This window comes from Pagrus major, chromosome 12 (genome assembly GCF_040436345.1).
Source record: "Pagrus major chromosome 12, Pma_NU_1.0".
NCBI lineage: Eukaryota > Metazoa > Chordata > Actinopteri > Spariformes > Sparidae > Pagrus > Pagrus major.
In genome coordinates this window covers 17,573,503-17,597,095 of record NC_133226.1, presented here as the reverse complement: position 1 = coordinate 17,597,095, position 23,593 = coordinate 17,573,503, and the positions used below count along the sequence as shown (strand labels likewise).

The 23,593-nt window shown below is 42.2% G+C and overlaps 1 protein-coding gene across 1 annotated transcript in view; it reads right to left on the bottom strand.

Annotated features, from left to right (window-relative positions):
- pappaa (pregnancy-associated plasma protein A, pappalysin 1a) overlaps positions 1-23,593 on the bottom strand; it is a 95,619-nt gene that overhangs the window by 69,737 nt on the left and 2,289 nt on the right. Inside the window, exons 2-6 of the mRNA XM_073478224.1 lie at positions 17,877-18,981; positions 8,751-8,896; positions 8,150-8,443; positions 7,548-7,740; positions 7,127-7,248 (exon numbers count right to left, since the gene is read on the bottom strand). Of these exons, the coding sequence (XP_073334325.1) occupies positions 7,127-7,248; positions 7,548-7,740; positions 8,150-8,443; positions 8,751-8,896; positions 17,877-18,981 (1,860 nt within the window). The remainder of the gene's footprint in view (positions 1-7,126; positions 7,249-7,547; positions 7,741-8,149; positions 8,444-8,750; positions 8,897-17,876; positions 18,982-23,593) is intronic.

The following is a 23,593-nucleotide window of genomic DNA, read 5'->3' as shown; positions in this document are numbered from 1 at the left end:
TCAAGATAACAAGGAGGACTATTCTCAGTACTCGTACTCATTCTCTTCTTTCCTTTTTTCTGCCCCAGTTTTATCTGTTCAAGACCAAGGGACAGAAAGTGAGCGTATCTTATTTTGGCACACAGACTCTTTACTGGGGTATGACCGTTATGCAGGATATGAGAAGGTATTGGCTCATTAATGAAACTCTAGATTAGGTAAAAATACTACTGCTACACAGGAATTACCAAGTAAAATGATGTCATTATCACTGTAAAAACTTATGTGCTTTGGCATATTTGCTGCAGTGACAGGGTCGTTTGGCTGATCACCAGCATTGCATGAATTGAGCCCTCTGTTCTTGAATAATGTGGAGCAGACACAGAACTCTGCGTGGCATCACACAAACCAGCCGGGCTTGACACTACAAAGTATTTCCTCTACATTTCTAATAATGTCTTTGACCTATACATACACACACGTGCTTGCTGTTAAGATTTACTAGTAGAGTAAATCTATATTCCCACACAAGCAAACATTTGGTAAATCCTGTACATCGCAAATGCATATGAAGAGCATTGATTTGTTCGTGCACCCCCACGTGCACAGACAAAATTACAGGAATTTGCTTAGAGCTATACACACATTCCCACACATGTACTGTATGAAGCCAAACATATACATCCTGGACCTTTCACTTCCATTCATGCACACTGCTGTTTTCAATCAACCCAGGATCCTCCCTTGTGAATGTCACTAACCACATGCAATTCTCCTAACTATCTTGGGTGGTTTCCACCCCACCCAACCTCTCTTACCCCCTCCCTGAATCCATATCCATGTGTGTTTTTGCCTTTTTTTTTCATGCATTTTTTCCTCCAGCCATTTTTCTCCCAGGCATAGAGTACTAAAGATTTATGAGAGGTATCCTGGCTTTCTCCGACCATGCCAGCGTTTTCCCCTCTTCAAGTAGTGCAAGGGCACGGCCCACAAGTCGTTCGATAACAGGTGCCATGTGTATAAATGAAGGCTGATGAACACATGTAGACACATATGCAGTCACACAAGTACACACATGCTTATGTAGGAACCTCTGTCCATCGCCTCTGCATTATATTGAGGCCTGTTGTTTCTTGTTAACCCTTTCATCTGGATGAAGACGATTTACAGGCTACAGGGGTGCCATCTTATCTCCTGGCAGAGAGGATAGTGTTTCCTGGACCATAAAGACTTCAAATGAGGACAGTTTTAATTAATTTACAACTAAACTCCCATTTCTGAACTCTCTTTTCCCTTTGACCAGAACCTCCTCACACAGGTCATGAAGTTACCTGTGTCAGTTCACCAGGAAGGACGAACGAATGTCTTCAGAATGTGTTAATACAATGTCTTTACATTTGCAGATTAAGTAACACGCCTGATCACTTTCTACCTATTTCTCTCTCTGTCTCTATGACTTCTGATCCACAAACATTCACAGAGTGGACATCGGACACCTTCTGACGTGTTTTTCTATGCTGTTACTCTGTCTTCTTTAAATTTATGACACATCTGGATGCTATCTGCTCGCATTCCAAACCAAATGGTCTCTGTATTCTTCCAGATTTCAGACCATTTCTAATTAACCATTAAGTCAGTATCTCACAATCTTATTTCTTACATATTAAGAAACAGTAAGAGAAGCTCATAAAACTGATCTTTCTCCCGTTTCTCTACGATTAAGATTGACTGAGATCAAATTTTAATGTTTAATCTGTACTGTGTTCGGTGGAACCACAGCACCTCCTGATGGTGAGTCCTGATACAGTTGGACGAGAAATATTCTGTTTAATATGTTCATGGTTATAACCAGTAAATGACTCTGATATGTCTTTGTTTTAACAAGTATTAAGCTGAATATGTATAATTAATGTTTAATCACGTCATAATCCTTGTCATGATAGACAAAGTACATCTATTGAGCCATGGTGAGAAACTGAGAAGGTGAAGCACGGTTTAGTTCAGTGAGTTTCTGTGAATCTTAACACCTCCACTAAATCTTGGAGATAAAAGCCGGTAAGCCCCGCCTAGACACGCCTCGATTTGCAAGTAATAAAACGGAGAGATCACGTCTCTCGGTTCAGTTTTTTTTAGTTTTGTTTACAGGTTTAGGTTTAGTTTAGTTTTTGTTTTGTTTTTAAAAGTTTTGTTTAAGTTTTCTTTTGAAACTTATTTTGAAGCTCTTTACTTTACTTTGAAACACGCTCCAAGACAGCGATCTCATCAGAAGTGCTCACGCGTTGATTTTTCTCATTTTATATTTTTCGCAGTATTGATTAGCTTCTTTTATTAAGTTTGTACCAGAACAAAGTTCTGTTTTAATTTGTTTTATACCGTTAAGTATCGTAACTCGCTTTTGAAGAAGTAAACTTAATTTAGATTACCTTGCATTAACTAACAACGGAAGATCCGCCTGATCAACGTATCCTCCTCAGTTATTTTATTCAAGAAGTTAAATCTAGTTTACAAAGTCAGAGCCTGAAAACCACTCGAAGAAACGAAGAAGAACATCTTTATCACAATCATCATCACGACACAGCAACTTGCTGTGTCCGAGACCGTGCAAGCGGTTTCCAACGAAAGACAGACTCTGTGACAAGCCCCCAGCGCTCGCTAGCGGTATCATCCCGCTGGGCATTGAGCCAAGATCTGCACCGGATCGGTACGGGACCAGCTGCCCTCTTCCTAAGACAAAGGACCGAGGTGCCCAACCGACTGATACCGGACGAGCTGACCCCGGCCATCGGACCGCCAGCTAGAGTCGCAAATCACCCGAGGGAATCCGCTGCCGCGGCCCCGCAACTCGGCTGAGAAAGTAGGCTCTCCATCACTCACAACAGCTGGATTCACACATGATACATGAGATGGTTTATGGCTCTGGTTCTAATCTTTTAGCTTAAGAGAAATTCGGTTAGGGTCTCGTTAGTATTAAAGATTACTACCGTAATATTTAAATGCTTCAACCTAACCCATAATCTCACCATCAGCCCATATTCCACTAATAACCCATGACCTAGTTATTTCACATTTCCTGTTACCTGTGTTATTCATTTAAATTGCCATTTCATTTATTTAACCTGAATTATTTAGTCAATAAACCTATTTAACCGCATGTCGTTGTCTGTGCAGGTTTGTTTTTAATGTGGAGAACCGATGGATATGTGTAGAATCTCACTGCTTCATATATGAGATGAATAAATTGATCTGAAATTGATTAAAATTGATACAAGTTAAACTTGTCCAGTCGAATTTGATTAATTACCTCCGGATTATTCAAATAGACAAAATAACGGAGGTGGTGCCCCATTAACGAGTGTTTATTATTAGTGTATCTCCTACACTTATCTTCAGATATAAGGATGTTTTTGCTCATAATCTGTTTTTTTTTTGTTTTTTCATAACCATGTGACCATCACAAATAACTTGAAATATGACGTTTTCATTTTGGTTTGGTCCACTTTCATATCTGGCTCTAAAACAGATAGAGGACTGATTTTTTTTTGCAATGCCATCTCAGTCTGAACAGTCATATCCAAGTTCTTGCAACTATCATGTCACTCTACACCGACATTCGTCACAATTCTGTGCTAGTGAATACAAAAATGCTGAAAAGTAACCCTTGAAATCCTGACATTTTGGATTCAGTCTGTTTCAATGAAGCCATTCACATCACAATCCCACCACTTCTGGCTTCAGCTCTGGAACCACAAACACCTCCATACAGATGTAGCAGCAATTGCTCCACAAAAAGCCATAATTCAAAATTTGGATCGCTTTCTCCTCATCATCTTCGTCTGCTCAAAAATTTGCTGCCTTCCATTGCACACCAACATAAAATTAATACCACATATGCTGACTTCAGTAGCCTCCATGTTTACAGAATTCAATGCGACAGCATGCTGCGAGACATTTTTGTTCCTGTTCTTTTGCGCTTGCAGGTCAGTTCAGGACCGTGAACAGTTCACACTGGAATCTGATATTGGCCACATTTAAAGTTGAATGTGAACAGCCAAACAAAAAAAAAAAAAATCTGATCTCAGCAATAAATCCGAATTGAACACTGAGGCTTACAGTGTGAACGTTGTCGGCGGTTGCCAGAATGTCTATTGGAAGTTAATAAGTGCTGGACACATATGCAGCATCACAGCAGGAAACGGCAGCTGTGGTATCCAGTGAGAAGCCGGTCCAAGCAGAGTTAACAGGGAATGGGGAGCTGCCACAAACAGGGACCCCTTCCAAGAGGGAAAATAGAGTACAGTTTACACACACAGCAGGTTAGACAAGCCCAGACTTGCCTCTGGTACACACACTATAGCCTGTGTGAAGGCAAGGTTCAGTGAGTGAAATCTATAGAGCATCCACACACACACACACACACACACACAACCACAGACGTGAACATTCAAAGTGACACAATCAGAAATAGAGACACAAATAATGCTTTAAATTCAATTGTTCTGCATTTGTTATGATTATTGGTGTTTATGATCGCTTCCATCCGCTATCAACACGCTGATTGATGACTCATTACTCTGCTGCTTTAATTTCAAAACCAAGTAACAAAACTTTCAGTAAAATTATGGTACGAGTAGACAGCGCAGTGTCTCTCCCTCTGCACTACCATGGAGGCAGGCAGGGGTGACAGTGGGTTACTATGGTTAAGCGGACGCTCTCTGTCGCTTTGAGACGTGTGATTCCCAATCGTAGGTTTGGTTTCCTGATTTGGGCTATGATGTCTAGAGGTTGGCAGGTATGCCGATCAACCAAACGTATTCATTATCCACCATGATTAATGACATGATTATTGGACCACCACCTCTGCGGTGGGTTATGTCCCAGGATCCCTACTTCAGAGGTACCAAATCTCACTCCCTGGTTAAAATACATTTTAACATAAAGAACAATATACTGCCACTGCTTATTACACACTCACAAGTGTCAGGTGAGGTCGAGTGAAACCAGCGGAAGCAGCCGCTCCACAAGTGGTCCGCACATGTTCAGTGTTAGCTAATCTTACAGCTGCCAATTCATTATCATGGCCTCTAGTGAAAAACATGCTTTGACTAGGTGGGGATTTTACCACTATTTTGTCTTTAAAGTCGAAAAGAAGTGGTCTACGTGCACTCATATATTGGACCACTGACTAGCTGCATTCAGCTGAGCATTAGAGCTGACGTATTTCTGTAGGCTAGCCCAGAAGTTAACATCGCCCTGGTTCCCTCGACAAAAAGCTGACAGAAGTTTACGATACTTACATGTTTTGTTCAGCAAGATAATCTTCATAGATAAACACCACTTTTATCATTTCTGAAGCATAAAAAATCATTTTTAAAAAACGCCAGGTAAAAAGCTAACGTTCGGCTGTAAATGAACTACATCGTGGTCGCATGTCTTCAACGTCGCCACCATCAAGCGTCTTACTACACTACACTATACACTCTTGACTATAGATTGATTAATCTACAAGTTAAAAAAAAGTTAGAGTTAATAGTTTGCAACCAAACAACTAGCGAGTAGCTGCGTCTCCGTGTTCGGCATGATGACGTTTAATGTCCCCGGCACTCTACGCAGTCTCATTTCGTCACTTGTTAGCAACCGCCTTTTTTAAGCCACATAAACTCGTTAAAATTCAAATGTGGAGTATCACCTGTCATAGCTTATGTCGTAGAACAAAACGTGAAAATTCTCTGAGCACCTTATTTTTCGGGCATTTAACTGAATAATACGCTAGCTAGTGATAAGCTAGCTAACTTGTACCACTACCTAGCTAACATAGCAGGGTTTAGGTAGCCATTTTTTTCCCCTGCTCTTTAACATTACGAGTTGGGAGGGTTTACCAAAGGTTTACATTTTATTCCCTGCCACTGCGGCCTTTTCTCATCAAAGTTAAACATAGCTAGTGTTTGACAAAGCATTGTTCTCACCTTTGTGTGGCATTCCTCCAGTGTGTTTTTTTAGTCCCTGTCATTTTCAAAACCTGGTGCCACTTGTACCATTGCACACACACAGGGATAGAGTTGCTAGCCTAGCATCATTAAGGCTACAAACAAATGCGCAGTGCTCTTGAAACAACAAGCGCGCTCAGTAACCCAGCTGGTACCTACTTGCTCCATTTAAAGAGATCATCTGCTATTATAAGTTAGTAGATTTTTAATCCTAATTTTTCAGAATAGCTGTCAGAAATTCAAGCCTCTATACTTCTACACAGATCTCCACATGTTTTTGGTTTTTTTACAAGTAGGAAACACTGCTGCACCTGGAACATTTGACTTTAAAAAAAAAAAACATTGATTAAAATATCACCAGCATGTGCACATAGCTGCACAAAGCCACATGCATAACATCCAGAGTATGCTCGGCGCTGCCACTGCCAGAACCACAGAGTAATCAGAGGTGCACAGATGGGACAACGAAACTATTTTTATAACTTAATTACCTCATTCCTAATGCCTGTCCCAGTATAGCTGTTGTAATATGTATTCACCAGAGGGCCAAAAATAGAAAAACATGAGAGGAAACTTCTTTTTTTATTTTAAAATTCTACTAATTTTAGCATTCAATGCACTAAAAAACCCCTAATTTAAAAAAGTGGGGAATCACAGCAAAGACATGATCTTTAACCTTGGTTTTTGGCCTCAGCCCTAATATGGGCTGTGGTACCATACAGCACCATCCATTGGGAAGCGACCTCCTTGGTCCTTCCATGTTGTCCCACGGCCTAAGTGACATGAATCCAGTGAGTCATTTGCATGTTTTGAGGTTGAGTCAGTCCCCAAAATGCTTTGCATGTCAGGGTATTAAGTCAGAAAATCAACAGTAGGCCGACCTCGAAATCATGATATCATACTGTAAACTGCAGATGAAAGGTGGTTTCTGGCTTTGCTTTTAGGCCTCCATTAAATTTGCTTTGAGTAGAAACAGCTCATTATAATCAAGAAACTGACAAAAGACTGAGATCCCATGTGGAGTGAAGGATGAGGAGGGAAACATTTACATTTATTATAATAAGCATCAGTGAGATTACACTTGCGCCACAAAAAATAGACACACAAAACCACCTTACAATGACAGCGTTCGATGCCATGTGATAGTAAGTATCGCACTGTACCTTCAGCCTCTCGTGGGGACCAGTGTCCAGAAGGTGCACACGGTCGCGGGGAGGAGGAATTGGAGGCGTACTGCAGTAGAACTCTCCCCTCAGTGCATTTATCACACACTGATCCCAATTCTCTAGGAAACCAACAGACAGGCACAGCAACCAACTTAGATACAGGCCAAATACACATCATTTACACGGTGTATAAAGATACTGTAATGACAGTAACGTTAAATTATGTGACAAATGATGAGATTTTAAAAATGTTGATGATGGTGATTCAAATTATTTGGCTCACATTTAGGTCTTTTAGTCATTTAATTACACTCTCGTTATATTAACTCAAATGATAATCAATAATGTCATAAATCTCTATCAACTTTATCACCACACACACCCACATCTGTTTGGCAACCTATGTAGCTCATTTCACCTGTCGTAAAAGTGTCCGGAAATCGGTGGAAACCACTCCAGGGTGATGGAATTATGATGCTGCTCGACCACTTGGGGTGCCATTGGCACCGGAGGCGGTTTGGAGGCAGGTTGCCAGGTCTGGTAGATGAGATCTAGGTAGCAGTGCATCCTGGCCACCTGGTTCAGTGTGAAAGAGTCTGTGCAGGCATCATCTGCAGGTAACAAAGGTAGTTGGAGGAGTGGGGATTGGACTTTGGATTAATCAGTGGCGGGAAAAAGAAGTAATAAATCATTCCACAGGTCAAGATCCCATAAATAAAATAAAGCACCAGTTACATTTAAAGCTCCACTTGGTAAGAAAGTTGATTTTTTCAGTCTCGTTCTGAACTGACGCAGAATGAGACTCAAAAATCAACTTCCTTACAAAGTGGACAACAAAAAATGTTTAGCTTTTGCACAAGATGAGTGACATGAAAGGACGTGCCCCCCCGCTGTGTCCCTGCTAAATTCCACACCCGTCTCAGTATGCACACGGACTCAACAAATTCCTCCATCTCTGTGTCGGTTTTTGCACGTGAGAGGCATGACTGCAATGTTTTGCCCAGGTAAGCGCCGTCTCACCTGCATAACTCATGTAGTTGTTAAATGGCGTGTGTGTGAACTGCCGACAGCCACAGGTTTCGTTGCCCGGTTCTGGATCATGGCAGCCTTTGTATTTGGGTGTGGGGTTGGTGTCCGCACACAGATCTCCAGTCTCCATCGACGGCTCGGTCTCCAAACACGCATCATTGCACGACTCGATCTCTGATATACCTCGAAACACGTGGTAAAGCCCAAGACTGTGACCGATCTCGTGGACCATTGTGTCAGTGTGGCCGAAGGTGCCATAGAAGGAGGGGTTCAGCACAATTCCACCTGAGAAAAAAAACAGAAGGAGACACATTATGTAAACTGCAGTGTGCACACAGCACAAAAGCCTTTTCCGAGTGTAGCGTAAAGTAATCGTGGAACTGTAGTAAGATTCAGGCAATGCAATATTAATGGGCCTCCTCAGCTTCATTATCACCTTCTTCCCTGTTAGAGCTGTGATGATGAAGGCAGAAACTGCTTGAGGCTTGAACTGTAATTACTCAGAATCAACAATCCGGGCTGCCAAAGAAGAGCTGTGTGCATGTGAGCGTTCATGCGTGCAGGCATGTATGTGTGTTTATTTGTCTTCTACCCAAATGTGTGAGGGCCTCTTTGTCCCAGGGCCAAGTGGCAACCCCCGCCAGATCTTCATCAGAGGAATTGGCAAAGAAGACATTCAGGTGAGTCGAGCCATCCAACTGCAGAACCTCTTTCAGCTCTTTCACGTCCAAATAGGCTCTGGAAAATAAAAGGAAAAAAGAGGATATCACATTAAGTTAATTGCTCTGCAATGAGGATAGTCTCTTCCTCGAGAATGCAGATTTCACCAAGGCAAAGTCTGACAAATAACAACAGTGTTCCCGGCCAGAAAGAGTTTATGTAGTGTTATCTTTCAGGAAAACAGCTCAGAATTAGGTCCCTGTTGAATTTAAATATTTTGTTAAAGTGTTTTGGCAATTGCAATTGCCCTTACACCAACAGAATGAAGGCTGAATAGGGATAATTGACCCTGTGAGGTTGGAACCGGTTGGCGTTTTAACCAATACGCCCAAATAAATAAAGACTTAACAACTTCTCTCCTTGCTCTGCCTGAAGTACCTTTTCCATTCTGTAAGCAGAGTGAATGTTGGCCTCGCTACAAGCCGGCTTTCAGTTTGATAATCCTAGTGCTGGGCGATACGGCCTCAAAATAATATTATGATACATGATATGTATGTCTTGATATTTCGAAATCTCCTCAAATGCACTTCATAAATGCTAGGACTCGGTGACAAAATGTTATTTTTGACCGGATACCTTGATATTTTTTGAAAGTCAATAGTCAAACAATTTCTGTCTATTCCACTATTTCAAAGCAGTCCCACTTTCTCACTTACACTTGCGTAATGGAAGGGAGATTACAGACCATGCTGTCCATGTTGTCTACGAAGTGCAGAAGGAAAATAAACAGTAGAATACCTCAAATATGCAGCTATGGGTGTAAAGTGTGTTTACAATGAACTGTTGCTGGTGGAGACACGAAATGCCAAGCCGCAATGTTTTCATGTGCAAGATGATGCCGGATGTTTTATGTCGGCAGACAGTGAATCATGCTATAACCAGCACAATAAAACTTATTTTTTATTATTATTTTGACTGTATGCGACAGTATCCTCGAGTGTGGTCCTTCTTCATTCTGACACACAGTAACAGATGTCATGGCAAGCCAGAGAAGTTGAGAACAGGTGTTGATGGGAATAAATCCACTTTACCGTATAATAATCATAATAAACATTGTAATGTAGTGACATTGCTTAATGTTTGTTTTTTTTGTCATGGTCTTATAGGGCTGCACTGCAATTAAATGACACAGTTGCATTTTTATTTTGAATGGACTGAGTGAAATAAACCAATGAGTGAACGAGTGAATGACTCACATGAACATCAAATTGAATCAAAAATAGTTCAAAAATGGAAGTTGGCCATCAAGCGGACGCTCTTCATAGTCACGTTCGAATATAATGTTACCATGAATGGGCTAATTCAGCTATTTTGCTCAATTTTAAGTACACAGTGTGCATTCAGCAGCTTAATACATCCTAAAAATTAACCCATTAATCCATCACAACCTCCCTTAATATGTGGTTTTTGCCGCTTTTTATCAAAGACAGCTTCAGTAAACACTTAAATGTGTTATTATATATTTAAAGGGCCACTGTGTAACAATTTGTAGGACTTTACATGTATTAATCACTTTTTTTTATTGGCCATATGTGAGCTGATTGTAACGTGACGTGAAAAATGAGACCTTCCCCGTCTCTCTCAGTTGCCTATGCATGCCTGTGGATGACTTGTTTAAGTTGTATAATGCCGCTGGACTGTGGATTTCTATGTGAAGGACTTGGGTCAGATTTATGAGACAATCCAAAGGATGTGACTCTGCACGTTCTCGAGTGCCTTGTCTCAGTGAGGAAACAGTAGCTAACGTTAGCTTAGAATTGGAGTTTGCTAAAAATAAAAAAATTGGAGTCACTGTCACTGTCTAACCAATGTATCTTGGGATGTTATGTATTCAATCTATTTTCCCACTAGCCCTAAAAATACTGAATTACGTATTAATTCAGTATATGAGGAGGTGCTCAAATAGCCGTGAAATATGCGTCTGTGCAGAGACTCTGGTTCTGTTTGTCTTTATTTAGGTTGCAAAATGTGTTTTCACATTTTTTCCTGATCAGCCTGACTCATTCGAGTCAGCCTGTGACTTGGATTAATTGTTCATATATTCTGATGTCTCCGTGTCCATGAAATAATGTTTTTTCTTGGCCCTGGGAACACTAACGGTAGCACTAACGACTGCAATCATTCAACACAATGAGATATCTTTCCAGCAGTGAAACTGTCATTCATTTTATGAACACATCAAACACATTTTTCTCTATGAGCTTGGCTGGTGGTCTTGGCAAACAGCATCCGCAAGCTCAGTCATCTCTTGGAAGAGTCAATAATCTGTTGCATATGCAGAAGTGATAGTTTATTCCTTTCCTTTGGCTTTGACAGGCTTTGGAAAGAGATTCGCAATGGATACGAAAACGGGAGTTTATCAGAAACAAAACATGACAAAACAGGGCCTTACTATCACAAATTAGATCCTGTTCGGATGTTTTGACCTAGTTTGCGTGACCCAATTGCCCACCTTATATTTTGTACTCATATTTTGATATTAAGATTAAATGCAATAACATCAAGCCTAGAACAGCATGTTTTTAGTGTACCTGGCCATATACAGCAGGGAGGGTTTCCAGCTAAAGAGAGATTTCACTGATCCTCATTTGTGGTTAAATGTTAATAACACACTGTGTAATCTCTCGCTGGAACACATTAACTCTATGCTGTTGGTACTCTTTTGTGCATGGTACCCTATGTTGTACCATCTACTTTTGCATGCACTGGCCAAAAAATGGATTTGTGAAGGATTTAGGTGAAAGTGAAATGGGGCCCCTGAACATAAATAATGAAAGGGGTGATAGATGGATGAAAACATGAATCATGCAGCACGTTAAAAACTCTGACATTGTTTAAATGAGATTGGAAATAGGCATCACTCTGTGTACTCTGCAAATAATAGCGAGTGACTGATCCTATCTGGGTAGCTTTGCACTTATCCTGCATATCAGTTCTGTATATCATAAGCACAAAAGATCTGGATCTACCAAACCTTTAAAATATACGTACATGTAAATTTTTTGCTATTTAATTTTGCAAGAGCAAACGTCATGCTTTCTTTAGTTTTTTTCTTCACTCAAGTGAATAAATACGAGGATAAAAGCAAAAATTTCAAACGCTCAAACCTTTGTGAAGTGCATAATCCTGGAGTGTGCTATTTATATTTACTCTCCCACTCAACAGCTGACTAGAAATAAAGTATATTTACACTTTGTTTGAGTTGCTGTAAAGTTATGTGGTAGTGGACGGTTCCACTGGACGCAGGCGCTTGGTTTGTTTTGAGTTCCTTTGCGTGCGAGCGAAGTGGGTGAGGTTATAGTATAGCCTGCAAAGTTTTCTGAAAAATCAGCAAGACCGACTGACCTGCATCGCAGTTTATGATTAATGACCTCATGATAACACAGCTCAATGTAGAGGGGATCATGGGATTTCAGCCCCTTATAGGCCAGTTTTCATTCAATGCATAAAAGAAATGTTAAATGCTATAAGGCACTATATTCTTTTGGACCATTTTATGTGGTTTTGAGACTCAAAAGTTGAAAAAGAATCTATTTTATACGTGTAGTATTTTCTTAAAATGTGTCCAGCTGCGCCAGCGTGCTCCTTCATCTTTTTTTGGTTAATGCTTCTATGTTGGAAAAGCAAATGTCTGCATAAAATATTAAAAGTTGAGTGTGAACTCGAGCTGTCTCATAGCGTATGTTCAATGTAGCCTAAAGGAAGCAATTTAAAAGTCAGTAACACTGGTGCTTGGCAGTGTTCTGGAAGAATTTACACCACTGAGATAATTCTCCCACTGCGACAAGCCTGCTAAGGTTACCACCAATGCACATTTCATATGCAGCTACACGAAATGTTTCATAACATCTCTACAACTTTGGTTGGACAAGTCTCTCTGCCTCAAATCACAAGCTGAATAAGAAGACGCTTAGTGAAGATGCAGTGTTCCCTCAGAACAGACGTTTTAAATAAAGTGTTCAGTGTAGCAAATGCTTTCTGCAAGCCTGTGCGAGAGCAACTGGGGGGACTCACTGGGGCCAGGTCTGAGGAGAAAGAGAGAGGGAGCGAGAACAGATGATATAAGGTCCCTCTTCCTAATAATTTCAGGAATTTCATTATTTCCTTAGAAAATATTTGTCCAGAGTTTTTGGACATGCATGAGGGGGGAAGGGGGTCAGAGGGGTTTGATGCTGAAATGATTGAGTCAGCAACGAGTTAGAGCAACAGTTCTACTGTAGGGTCAGAACCTAACTAGTCTGAGTTCAGTTACTCTAGTGCCCTTGGCCCTGTTCAAAAAATGTGCATCACATGCTGGATTGATGCGCAGGGGATGGTTCAAAGCAAAAGTAAACAGTTTTAATGTAATCAATTTGGGGGGAAAGAATGCCCTTTGTGTGTCTGCATGTGCATATGTGTGTCTGCATGTTTTTGGTTTCATACAGTCCTATGATCACAGGCTTTGGACAGCAGCAACTGTAGGAAGTTGGCACCCACTGACTTCATCGACTACATTTATATGCACGAGCTGTTTAAATGGCTAATGGAAATGATTATTCCGCCAATATTCCTGTTTACCTGCAGCCGTGCATGGTTCGATCAATCAGCGCAAACTTCCTCTTTCGGTCATTCAACCATCTTTCTGAAAAAGTTGCAGTTGCGATATTCATGCATATCCAAAACCCTCTTGATATCCTGGTCTCCGTAATGTTAAAGTGTTTCTCTTTCTGACCAGAAATTGGGTTTTTCTTCTGTGCATGCATCTCTACACCAGCCTTGCAAACTGTTGGCTGTGTATGGCTGTGTGTCGCAAAAGCCTCATTTAACAGGTATATTCTGAATGAAAGGGAAGGGAGAGCTTCAGCGTCGTTCTGTGCTCCTTTAATGAAATATACTCTCCAGTTTTGATATAACTGATGCTATAGCAGTATCTACGACTAACCGCATCCGTAGTCACGTGATCTCTGGAAAAAAAAAATCCGACCGCCTCGCAAGGTGTGCTGTTTACATAACCCATATCAAAGTAAGAATATTAGCATATTCCGAATAATAGTGGAAAACTACCGTGCATGTAAATGTAGTTATTGTGAGGGTGTTTGTAGTCAGTTCAGGCCTTTCAAACACGTTATCTTTCTGTCCGTCCATCCACATCTCACTCCAACCTCCTTGCCAGTAACCCTTTACCCCGCCCCTGGTGTTCTCTCTCTCTCACACACACACACACACACACACACACACACACACACACACACACACACACACACACACACACATACACACACCCCTCAACTATTTCCCCATCCCATAGCCCCTGTTCCCCTCTCTTGCCTCTCATCATACATTTTTTTTCAGCCGAGATGAGCCACCAGGGAAAGACAGGATTTTCCATGCATTTAACCACACCACTTTTCAGACATATCCTGGGAAAAAAGAAAGAAAGAAAAAAAAAACTTAAAAAACTTACACAGAAAGAGAATGAGAGAGAGAAAACTGAGGGCAGGAGAGACAGAAAGGTAAGGTGAGTGCAGAAAAAGCTTCCCTATATTCGTACATCACTGCAGGGCATCTGTTGTGGGGAGATCCAGGGGTGCAGCTCAAACTGCCGTGTTAATGCTTTTATATCTGATACATATTAAATGGGGGATTATGACTTCATCCATTTACACCCATATATAATTCATATAAGCCCATAAATTTGCCTTGTATACGTATGTCTGGGGCAGCATAGTGTGAAAGCTGGGGTGAGCTGGCAATGCAGTGACTGTCTCACGGCCAAGAACACTTTTGAAATTGGAGGGGGCCCTCAGCTCCCCTGTCATCAAGTCGGTCAACACCACAGCCCCTAAACCCATCATTCATCTCTGTCTTTATTACTATACTTGCACGCTCCTCTTTAACCTTCCAACTTACTCTTCTGATTATTTTGTTCCCCTCCAAGGAAGACACGTGCACAGGAACTGTGTCAACGCTCAGATTCCAGAGATCCTGCCGCCACTGCTCGAGTTTGTAAAGGAGGATTTGGAGACGTGTGACATGGACCCTAACCCGGTGGAAATGTTCCCCATTTCTCCAGTTTCATCTGAAGTCGTAGCTTTTAATTGAATACTGGGTCTCAATCCTGGCAAAGGATGTGAATCTCTTCATCACCGCCTTCCTTGACTTCTGAACCACAATGACATTGCCAAGGCATTCTCAACTGAATTCCCTGGTGTGTCACATATTTAAAAGACCTCCAACAGTATCTGGCAATGTACTATCTCACCATCGACAGATGCCCTACCCGCCAAGAGGCCCAAGTAAAGCCCCTCCTTATTCCACTTTCCCCACAGCCCCCCAGTGAATCAGGAATCAGCCCCCACGAGAGCACAGGTGAAACCTCGACAACAGGTGCTTTTATAAGTGTGCTATGGCTTTAAAGGGGAAGTGCAAAGTCCTGGTATTTACGCCCAAGCACTCCATTATGTTTTATGGGACGGGGGCTTAAGGTTTAGACGACCAACTGTAAAACACCCAAGTCAAGGGCCCTGGGGATTAGCTCTGAGCTCGAATACAGCAGGGAGAGGGAGTGAAGGAAAGAGAAAGAGTGGTCCATCCATTAACCTGCCACAGCAAGAGGTATTGACTCAGGAGGATAGAGAGAGACAGAGGCCAAGGGAAAACAGATGACCTATTAGCCTGACCAGGACTTCATTTCCCAAAAACACATTGAGGCCGAAATGGCCCTAATATCCACTTTGTGAAGTTTGTGCATCCATCTTGCTTTAGTTTTGGAAGCATTTTAATTTGGGGGGCTCCCAAAAATCCCCTGACTCTGACTGATCTTCTATGCAGTTGCCTGGATAATACATTCATCTCTCACTGACAGTCAAACAAACACATCAGCTTCTCAAACAACTTATCGAGAATGCCATTTGTTTTTCTGCCTTTCTGCAACAAAACAATGTAAATTCACATTGAACAAATTACAGCCGTCCCTAACTTAAGACATAAGAATGCTCAGCCTCACAATATGTACTGTCAGATAAAATCAAATACCATCAAAACCAGAAGAAGTGTCAAAACGGAGGGCTGTGAAAACAATGCAAAATATTTCCCTCAGCCAAATGTGGATAGAGGGAGGGGAAGGGGGGGATTATTATCAATGGTATTTTCAGAGGAGAGACTGTTGCAGGACCACAGAGCTGCCTGTGTCCTGTGCTAGCCAGATTTTTGCAAACACTAGGCTACATGTAAGTGGTAACAGGCGCAAATGCTGCAAAAACAAATGCAGGACCTCACAACCATTGTTCCCCCGCTTCGCAGTGCATTGTTCATCCAGAATTCCATAATTAAGGAGGAATGTCGAACTGTTTGTAGTGCAGCTCCCCAGACATACCATAATCAAAGCAAAATAAGCAACCACTTGAGGAGATTATATCTATTTCTTTGGACTGAAAATTCTCTTGTCCTCTTTCTCTGTCTTGCTGCTAACCCTCCGTTCACAAGACCATCCTTCAGCGGCTCGAACGCTGCAACGGCAAGCGTTTTGCCAATGGCTGATGTCTAAATGAAGTAGTTTGCCTGCCACTTGATGAATGAGCTTCTAATGATGACTAAGCTGCGAGGGATGTGGTGGGAATCCAGAGATGGAAGTAACGGCAAACCCACCTGCTTTTCCCCTCTGATGTTGTTAATTAGATGTCATTATTTAGCTATTTAGCGGCCGTTCTAAACAACGGAGTAGTGCCAAACAGACAACGCTTCCAGCTTAACTGTGATTGAAAACAGTCTGCTTTCCTTGATTCCTGCTATCAGGAGGACCCAAACAATCCCACACACTAAGTCTACTAGTTTTCCTCCCTTCTCGCGCGTCCCCACTTGACAGTGGCAAGAAATACTGCAAAACATCGGAATTTCGCTCATTTTTGTCTCTTTATCTGGTGTAACCATAAAGACCCCCTGCACTGTCCACAAAAATGTCTCAGTCTACTGTGTTGAGTTTCACTGTACCAAGAAACAAACAATCCTGCTATTGGAGGTCTGGCACAAACCTTATTACAGCAGATTCCTGAGATTTATTCTCCCTGCCAGCTTTTACTCATCATCGACAAGCCGCAATGAGGACACCACAAAAACAAAAAGGGCTCTGTATTTGCCTAAAGTAGATGTATGAAACCACAAAATCTCTTGTTTGATGTACAGTACACCTAGGAAATGTAGAGACTCTGTAAATCTGGTATTGCCGTGCAAGTGAAGTGAACTTTATTCACTGTTTTTCCTGGAAAATTCTTTCAGGCACCCACGTTAAGGGACCCATACCTGCCTCCCCAGGAAACATGTCTTTCACTGGTTTCCTGGAGAGAGAGTGGTATGTCTTTGAAATTACTTTCCATCGCTACAAGCAAAAGCCATACTGAACTCTCTTTTCTGACCTCTAATTGCCCTTACACTCTGTTTAGAATGTCACTTTTTCCAAACCAACTCCCTTGTCCAATCACGGCAGCTTAATTAGGACCACTGGGTATAAGTGAGTAGAAGAAGGTGGGGAGAGCTGTTGAAAAATTGATAAAAAAATGAGCGGTCTGGCCTACGCCTTTACTACCAGGAAAGTCATCCGGTAGCGTTTGTTTTGCCCTTCTTAAGTGTGGAACACTGATTGAACCAGGCCAAGGCTAGATTGGACTAGCTGCTCCCAGAGGGTTTCCCAGGCCACACAGGCTGGGAGTTAAGTTACACTCAGCCTCAGCCCAAATGGTCAGGAAACAGTAGGACTAGACATCAAAATCTCTCTTCAGGGACGCATGTATGGAAAGATTTGTTGTTTGATTTGCTCTGGGCATGTGAGGCCATGGTGTGGGGTTGGTTTACCAAAATGATTCAATCATGTCAACCAAAAAATGTAACAAATTAAGCAAGGAATGCTGCGGTTGGTTAAAGCCTTTTGGTTAATTTAAGTCACATGTTTATCAAACAGCTACTTAAGAGGATTACCGATGCTGAAAACATGATAACATGCAAAATGCTGAGAAAGTGATCTTACTTGTGTGGAGAAGAGCGGTTGAAGCATGTCTTGGTCACGTCCGTCACATTGGGGTTACAGCAGTCGCCAAGATCGTAGAAGAAGTTTTCCCAGTTACATTCAGGGTCACATATACCATTCCCCTGCTTGTGGTCAGGGCAACGGCTCCGATGACCGGACATGCAGTCACCTGCGTCGAACCCCGTCAGCGGATGGTTGCATTCTGGGTCGCATGCATCATCACCGACTTTGCTGATATCACAGTTAGCTAGAATCAAGCGGTTTCGAAGGGAGGAATTGGTCACATTGTGAATGCTGAGCTCCCAGGTGATGTTGTACGGGCTAAAGGCATCATTTAGCTGCTGGTGCTGCAGGCTGATCTGGTGGTCGGATACAGTCGGCCTCATCCGTGCATCGTCCCAAACATTTATGACACGATATCGTACTTTCTTGGGACGACGAAAGGTCCAGAGGTGGTTGTAGTTTTTGATGACTTCAACATTGTCGCAGACAGTTTGACCGCAAGTTGGAGGCTCTAGCGTTGTGTCCAATAATCCCTCCAAATTTCCAACGCCACCACCACCCAGAAAACCTAATCGTCCACCTCCTCCCTGCTCAGGCTGAGGAAAGCTACCATCTTTTACAGTAAGCCACTTCCGGCCTGGGTGCTCGAATGTTTCACGAATGACCAGCTGAGGTAGATCTTGGGGGTCCTCGTGGCCCTGCATATCCCTGATAATCTGCCTCTGCCCTCGGGCCTGCCTCCATAGACCCACCCTCTCCACTGCCCCCCTGTAATTATGATTCAGTGCATTCCCCCCAATCATCAGCACCTTGCACTTTTTGGTCAAATGGCTGAAGACATCGCCCGACTGCTCCCGACTGACGCCCACTTGGGCGCCATTCACAAAGAGCTTCATGTACACGCCATCATATGTGACCGCCACATGCACCCATTGGTTGGGTACATAGTGAGTGTTGGAGTGGATGGAGGTCACTTTGTGGGCACGGTCAGTTTTAAGGGAGAAGAAGAAGCGGGGGTCACGATTCCCGTGTTCACTAACCGCCTGGATGCCAAGCAGCCAGCCTCGGTCACTGGAGGCGTAGAAACATTTGTCGTATAATCCTGTAGAGAGAATGAAAACGAGTCAATTAATACATGGCAGCCTTTATTTTCCAGGTGTGAATGTGGAGAAAATGAACCTCACAGCTGCCACTTTACTGATGACTCTCTTTTAGATAATAAAACTTTTTGAGATGTTCAGAAGTCACGTGCATACGATCCTTAATGCTTATTTATTTCGGCATTTGTTGTCCAATATGCTGATTAGATTTCTGTGCATTTGAACAAATGCACTGGAAATACATTCTGTGCATTTCCAGTGTATTTTAACACTACAACAAATGTATTTAAGATTAGGGCTCAAATGTATTACTATGATATATTTTTTTTATATCTAAGTCAGTGCTGCCCTGGAAATTGGGTGGAAGTGCATGTTTAGCTAAGGGATACCCCATGGAAATCTCTTTGTATAGGCTTCTCGTGAACACTGAGTGCATTTAAAGCTGTTCGTGTAAATGTCCCTTGCCAGTGGGGTAGCCAGAAAAGGCTAGTTTCTGCTAAAGTCTTGTTTTTGTAGAGGCACCAAAACACCTTTTTCCTGTTTCACTTGGACCGTGCATGTCAGCTTCAGCATGGTAATGTGTTTTCACTTCTTAGGGGATCTCTGAATGTTAACTGTTTGTTTGTTTAGCGCTTGTTGAGGTACGTGTGTGCAGGCACACAAGTTCATGTCTGTGTGTGTGTGTGTGTGTGTGTGCGTATGTGTGTGTGTGTGTGTGTGTGTGTGTTACTGCATGTTCGTGACTATGTGCATATATCTATACGGTCCAGTCAAAGTGTGCAAAGATTCCAAAGCACCTTGACGTGCCTCACAAGGTCCATCTCCGCATTTGAAAGTCTGTGTGTTCACAGGTGATTCTAGAGCAGGACTTTACTCATGTCACAAGAATACATTCCTGGGATTTGATGTCAGGGTAGCACTTCTAACCATTAAATCTATCCACAAAGAGACACTCAATCTGTGACCTGCACACCAAGCCCATTTAAGTATGGAGTGTCCTTTGCAGCTGCGTCCAGGATCTGTGCATCACATGCCTGTAAATACCCTTCATATTTGTCTCTACTGCTTTTAGTATGGTCTGAAATTATAAGCTGATAATTATAGTGATGATCACATCTTTGCCTCAATGTTCTTGTCCACTCAGATGCCTTTGTTCCCCATCGATTAGGCTACCTGAGCCTGCAATAAGTGGCTGGCTAATGGTGATTGCACGGACATCTTGCTAACTTTGACCCGTTTCTAATTAGATGCACACGCCAGTATGCATTCATTAACTTGGTATTTCAATGGACTAATGTTCAAAGAGTGAGGGTTGGGTTCAGCGTCAAGGTCAGTCCTTTGGTGGATGACGTTTTCAGGCTTTCCACTACACTGGAAGGAAAAAGCCTTCCATCTGTCAGCTAGTGCACTCAAGGCTAAAAGGTGTGCTAAAATGCTCGTAGGGCTCCTAGCGTAAACAGCTGTCATAATTCTGCCATGCTCAATTAATCTAACACACTACACTTTTCCAGACCCTGCACTGCGCCTCCTCTGGCTCACACCAATACACCTACACACACATATGCACATACTTATGCAGACATGCATATATACACGCTCATGGGCAAACACACACCCTCCCATACGCACGGACAAATTGAAATGCTGAAGTGCACATTTGTGTCCTCTCAGAGACACACACACACACACACACACACACTTGCACGAAGGGATTTGCATGTGCACACACTACGGTAGAGAGCTGTTCCTGTCAGGTTCAAAGGCAACCTTCCTCGCACACTTGCCATTTGTCTTCTTCCAAGAAAAACACACTCAGGAAAAAAGAAAAAAGTAAAAAAAAAAAAAAAAATACACACATACACACACAAAGAAAAATGTCACAAGGACTTGATAAAAAGCAGGGAGGAAGGGAACAATGAAGACTTAGTTTACTTTTTGAGCTGTTCTGGCTCTGAAAGGTCAAAGAAAGGCACTTTTCATAGTCATATACCAAAGTGACCGCCGCAGCATTTTCCCCGAGGAGACAATGGAAAATTCCATTGATATGTCAAAAACAAACTTAATGAACATAACAAGGATACTGATTGTAAAAATGTCATCACGACACTTGAAAACACTCGACTATAAACATTTGACTTGACTGTCAAGTTACACTCTGAATTATATCAACTGAGTCATAAATGATCTACCAATAGTTGCACTTAAAGGAACAGTTCACCCAAAATGAAAATTCAGTCAGGTGAAGTTTCGTGGTCCACAAAACATTTCTGGAGCTACACAGCGAAACAGCATTTCATCGCTCTCCTAAATAACTTAAGTAGATGGGGACTTGTTTTAAAACATAAAAAAACAATAAATGAAATGGCTCCATATGAGCTGTGTGGAGACATCCGGCGTAATCCAAGTCTCCAGAAGCCGAAATCTTCACTGTAGATGCTAAGCTTAAAGCGTCAGTGCGCACCCCATCTAAAGTCGTACATGAGCTCAACCTGGCATCGAGGGTGCGAATAACATCTTTTCAAATAGATGTGGGATCTCAGAGCTTCCAGAGACTTGAATTACACCATACTCTATAATGTATGGAGCCATTATATTTTTTATTTGGTTGTTTTAAAACAAGTCCCCATCTACTTCAGTCTTTTCGGAGAACGCTGCAATGCTGTTTTGCTGAGAAGCTGCAGAAATAGACTACGAAACTTCACCTGAGTAGATAATGATCACATTTTCATTTTTGGGTGAACTAATCCTTTTAAGATGTTTTTCAATGTCGGATGACATAAATTGACATAATTCATAACACCCATGAAGGCACAGTGAGGCTCTATGATATCATCATCATGATAATGATTCAAACTAATGAGATGACCGTGAAGATGTTTCTAGTTGAGGTGATGATTGCTGGGGATAACTGTTACACTCAACCCCTCTTCAAACTCCAACTACTTGCCAGGTAATTAAGTCATGATTTCCAGATCATTCATCTTCCTGTAAGTATCCCAGTTCCATTTGATTAAGATGAAACAGGAAGAGGATACAGTTTAAACTTGTCCTCAACAGGCCAAATTTGTTTTTTTGAACAAATTTTTGTGCTTATCATCTCACGAGAGGACAGCACCAAAATATATCTGTTATCACCGTGATTATCTGCCAACGTCTGCAAATAATTGTCCCCAGCAGGTCATGGAAGAGAGCCACTGTTCCTCTTGTGTGATTTATTTTCCTCTTCCTTTGATGCGGGACAACCCAACATGACCCGGATACAAGGGCTAATAGGGCACAACAGAGTTTGCATAACATTAGGACATAGAACTTGATGTTCTGATTGTGGGGTTGCATGCGTGCGTGTGGATGGGTGGGTGGGCACATGTACAAGGATGTGTGTGTGTGTGTGTGTGTGTGTGTGTGTGTTAACTCTTACAACGCTTCAAATGCTTTTAACCACATGGAACTGTCACACTCAGCAGCATAGGACAGCATACGAAAAGCTTTCTTTCTGTGTGTTTTTTCCTGCTCAAAACAAATAGGGGGAAGCATATCGCCAGAGTAACTGCTAACTGCTGCTAACTGTATCTTACGTTAGCTAGTAAGCTCAGTTAACCATGCAGCTAGTAGTCGTATTAGCTTACTCTGCCCAGGAGGGGAGCTCGGAGCACTGGGATAGTGTTGGTGTTGTTTACTATCCAACCGTCACCTCTTGAACATAGTAGACATAGTATGGGGAGCATTTGCTAATTTGCGAGATGTCAGCATTTGGTTGACATCTCGCCAACGTCTTCCCAATTAGCAAACGCTAACCGTACTACATCTTTTCCGCGTAACTTCTATTGATTGGGCTGACGTCTGCAAGACGTGTGTGTGCTATCTGGGGACCGGCTTTCAGCATAACACAAAGTTCCACAGAGCCCCTTTAAAGGGCACAAAACGATCCACACTTATGTTTGATGACGGGTTTGACAAGTCATCCGTGGAGAAAACAGCTATTGATCCCTGAACGCTTGTTTTTCACCCAGAGGTGGTCCTGCTCTACCTCCCCAAGGACTTTTTCTAAAAAAAAAGTGGTTACTTTCACTGAGTTGATCATATAATCAAACCAGAAAAAGCATATATGCAACTTTAAAGGTCTTTAACTTGAAGTTTCTTGTTCATTTTTCTTATCCATTGTTACCAAATGAAGTTATTCCACTGAGTTATAGGAACTGTGTGTGTGTGTGTGTGTGTGTGTGTGTGTGTGTGTGTGTGTGTGTGTGTGTGTGTGTGTGTGTGTGTGTGTGCGTGTGCGTGTGCAAGACAGAACTCAAAAAACATTGACGAGATTGAGTCACTGGAGCTGGTCAAGGATGCAAAAGCACCGGACCTCTCCAGGGCTTCCAGATTTCATTTGTTTCAAGCAGAGACCGCGCTCACTGTCTGATGATTCACCAGCAATTGCACAGAAAAACAGCAACATAAGTCAACATGTAACAAAACGGTAAATTGAAATGTGGAGGGAAGGAAAGCAAAGAACAGACGAGAGGGAGGAAGAGGGGAAGAAGCGGTGGTGGTCAAAACAACGCATTTATAAAGAAAAACAGCTCCTGCTGCTGCGAACAACACTGTGCTGGCATCAAAACAAGT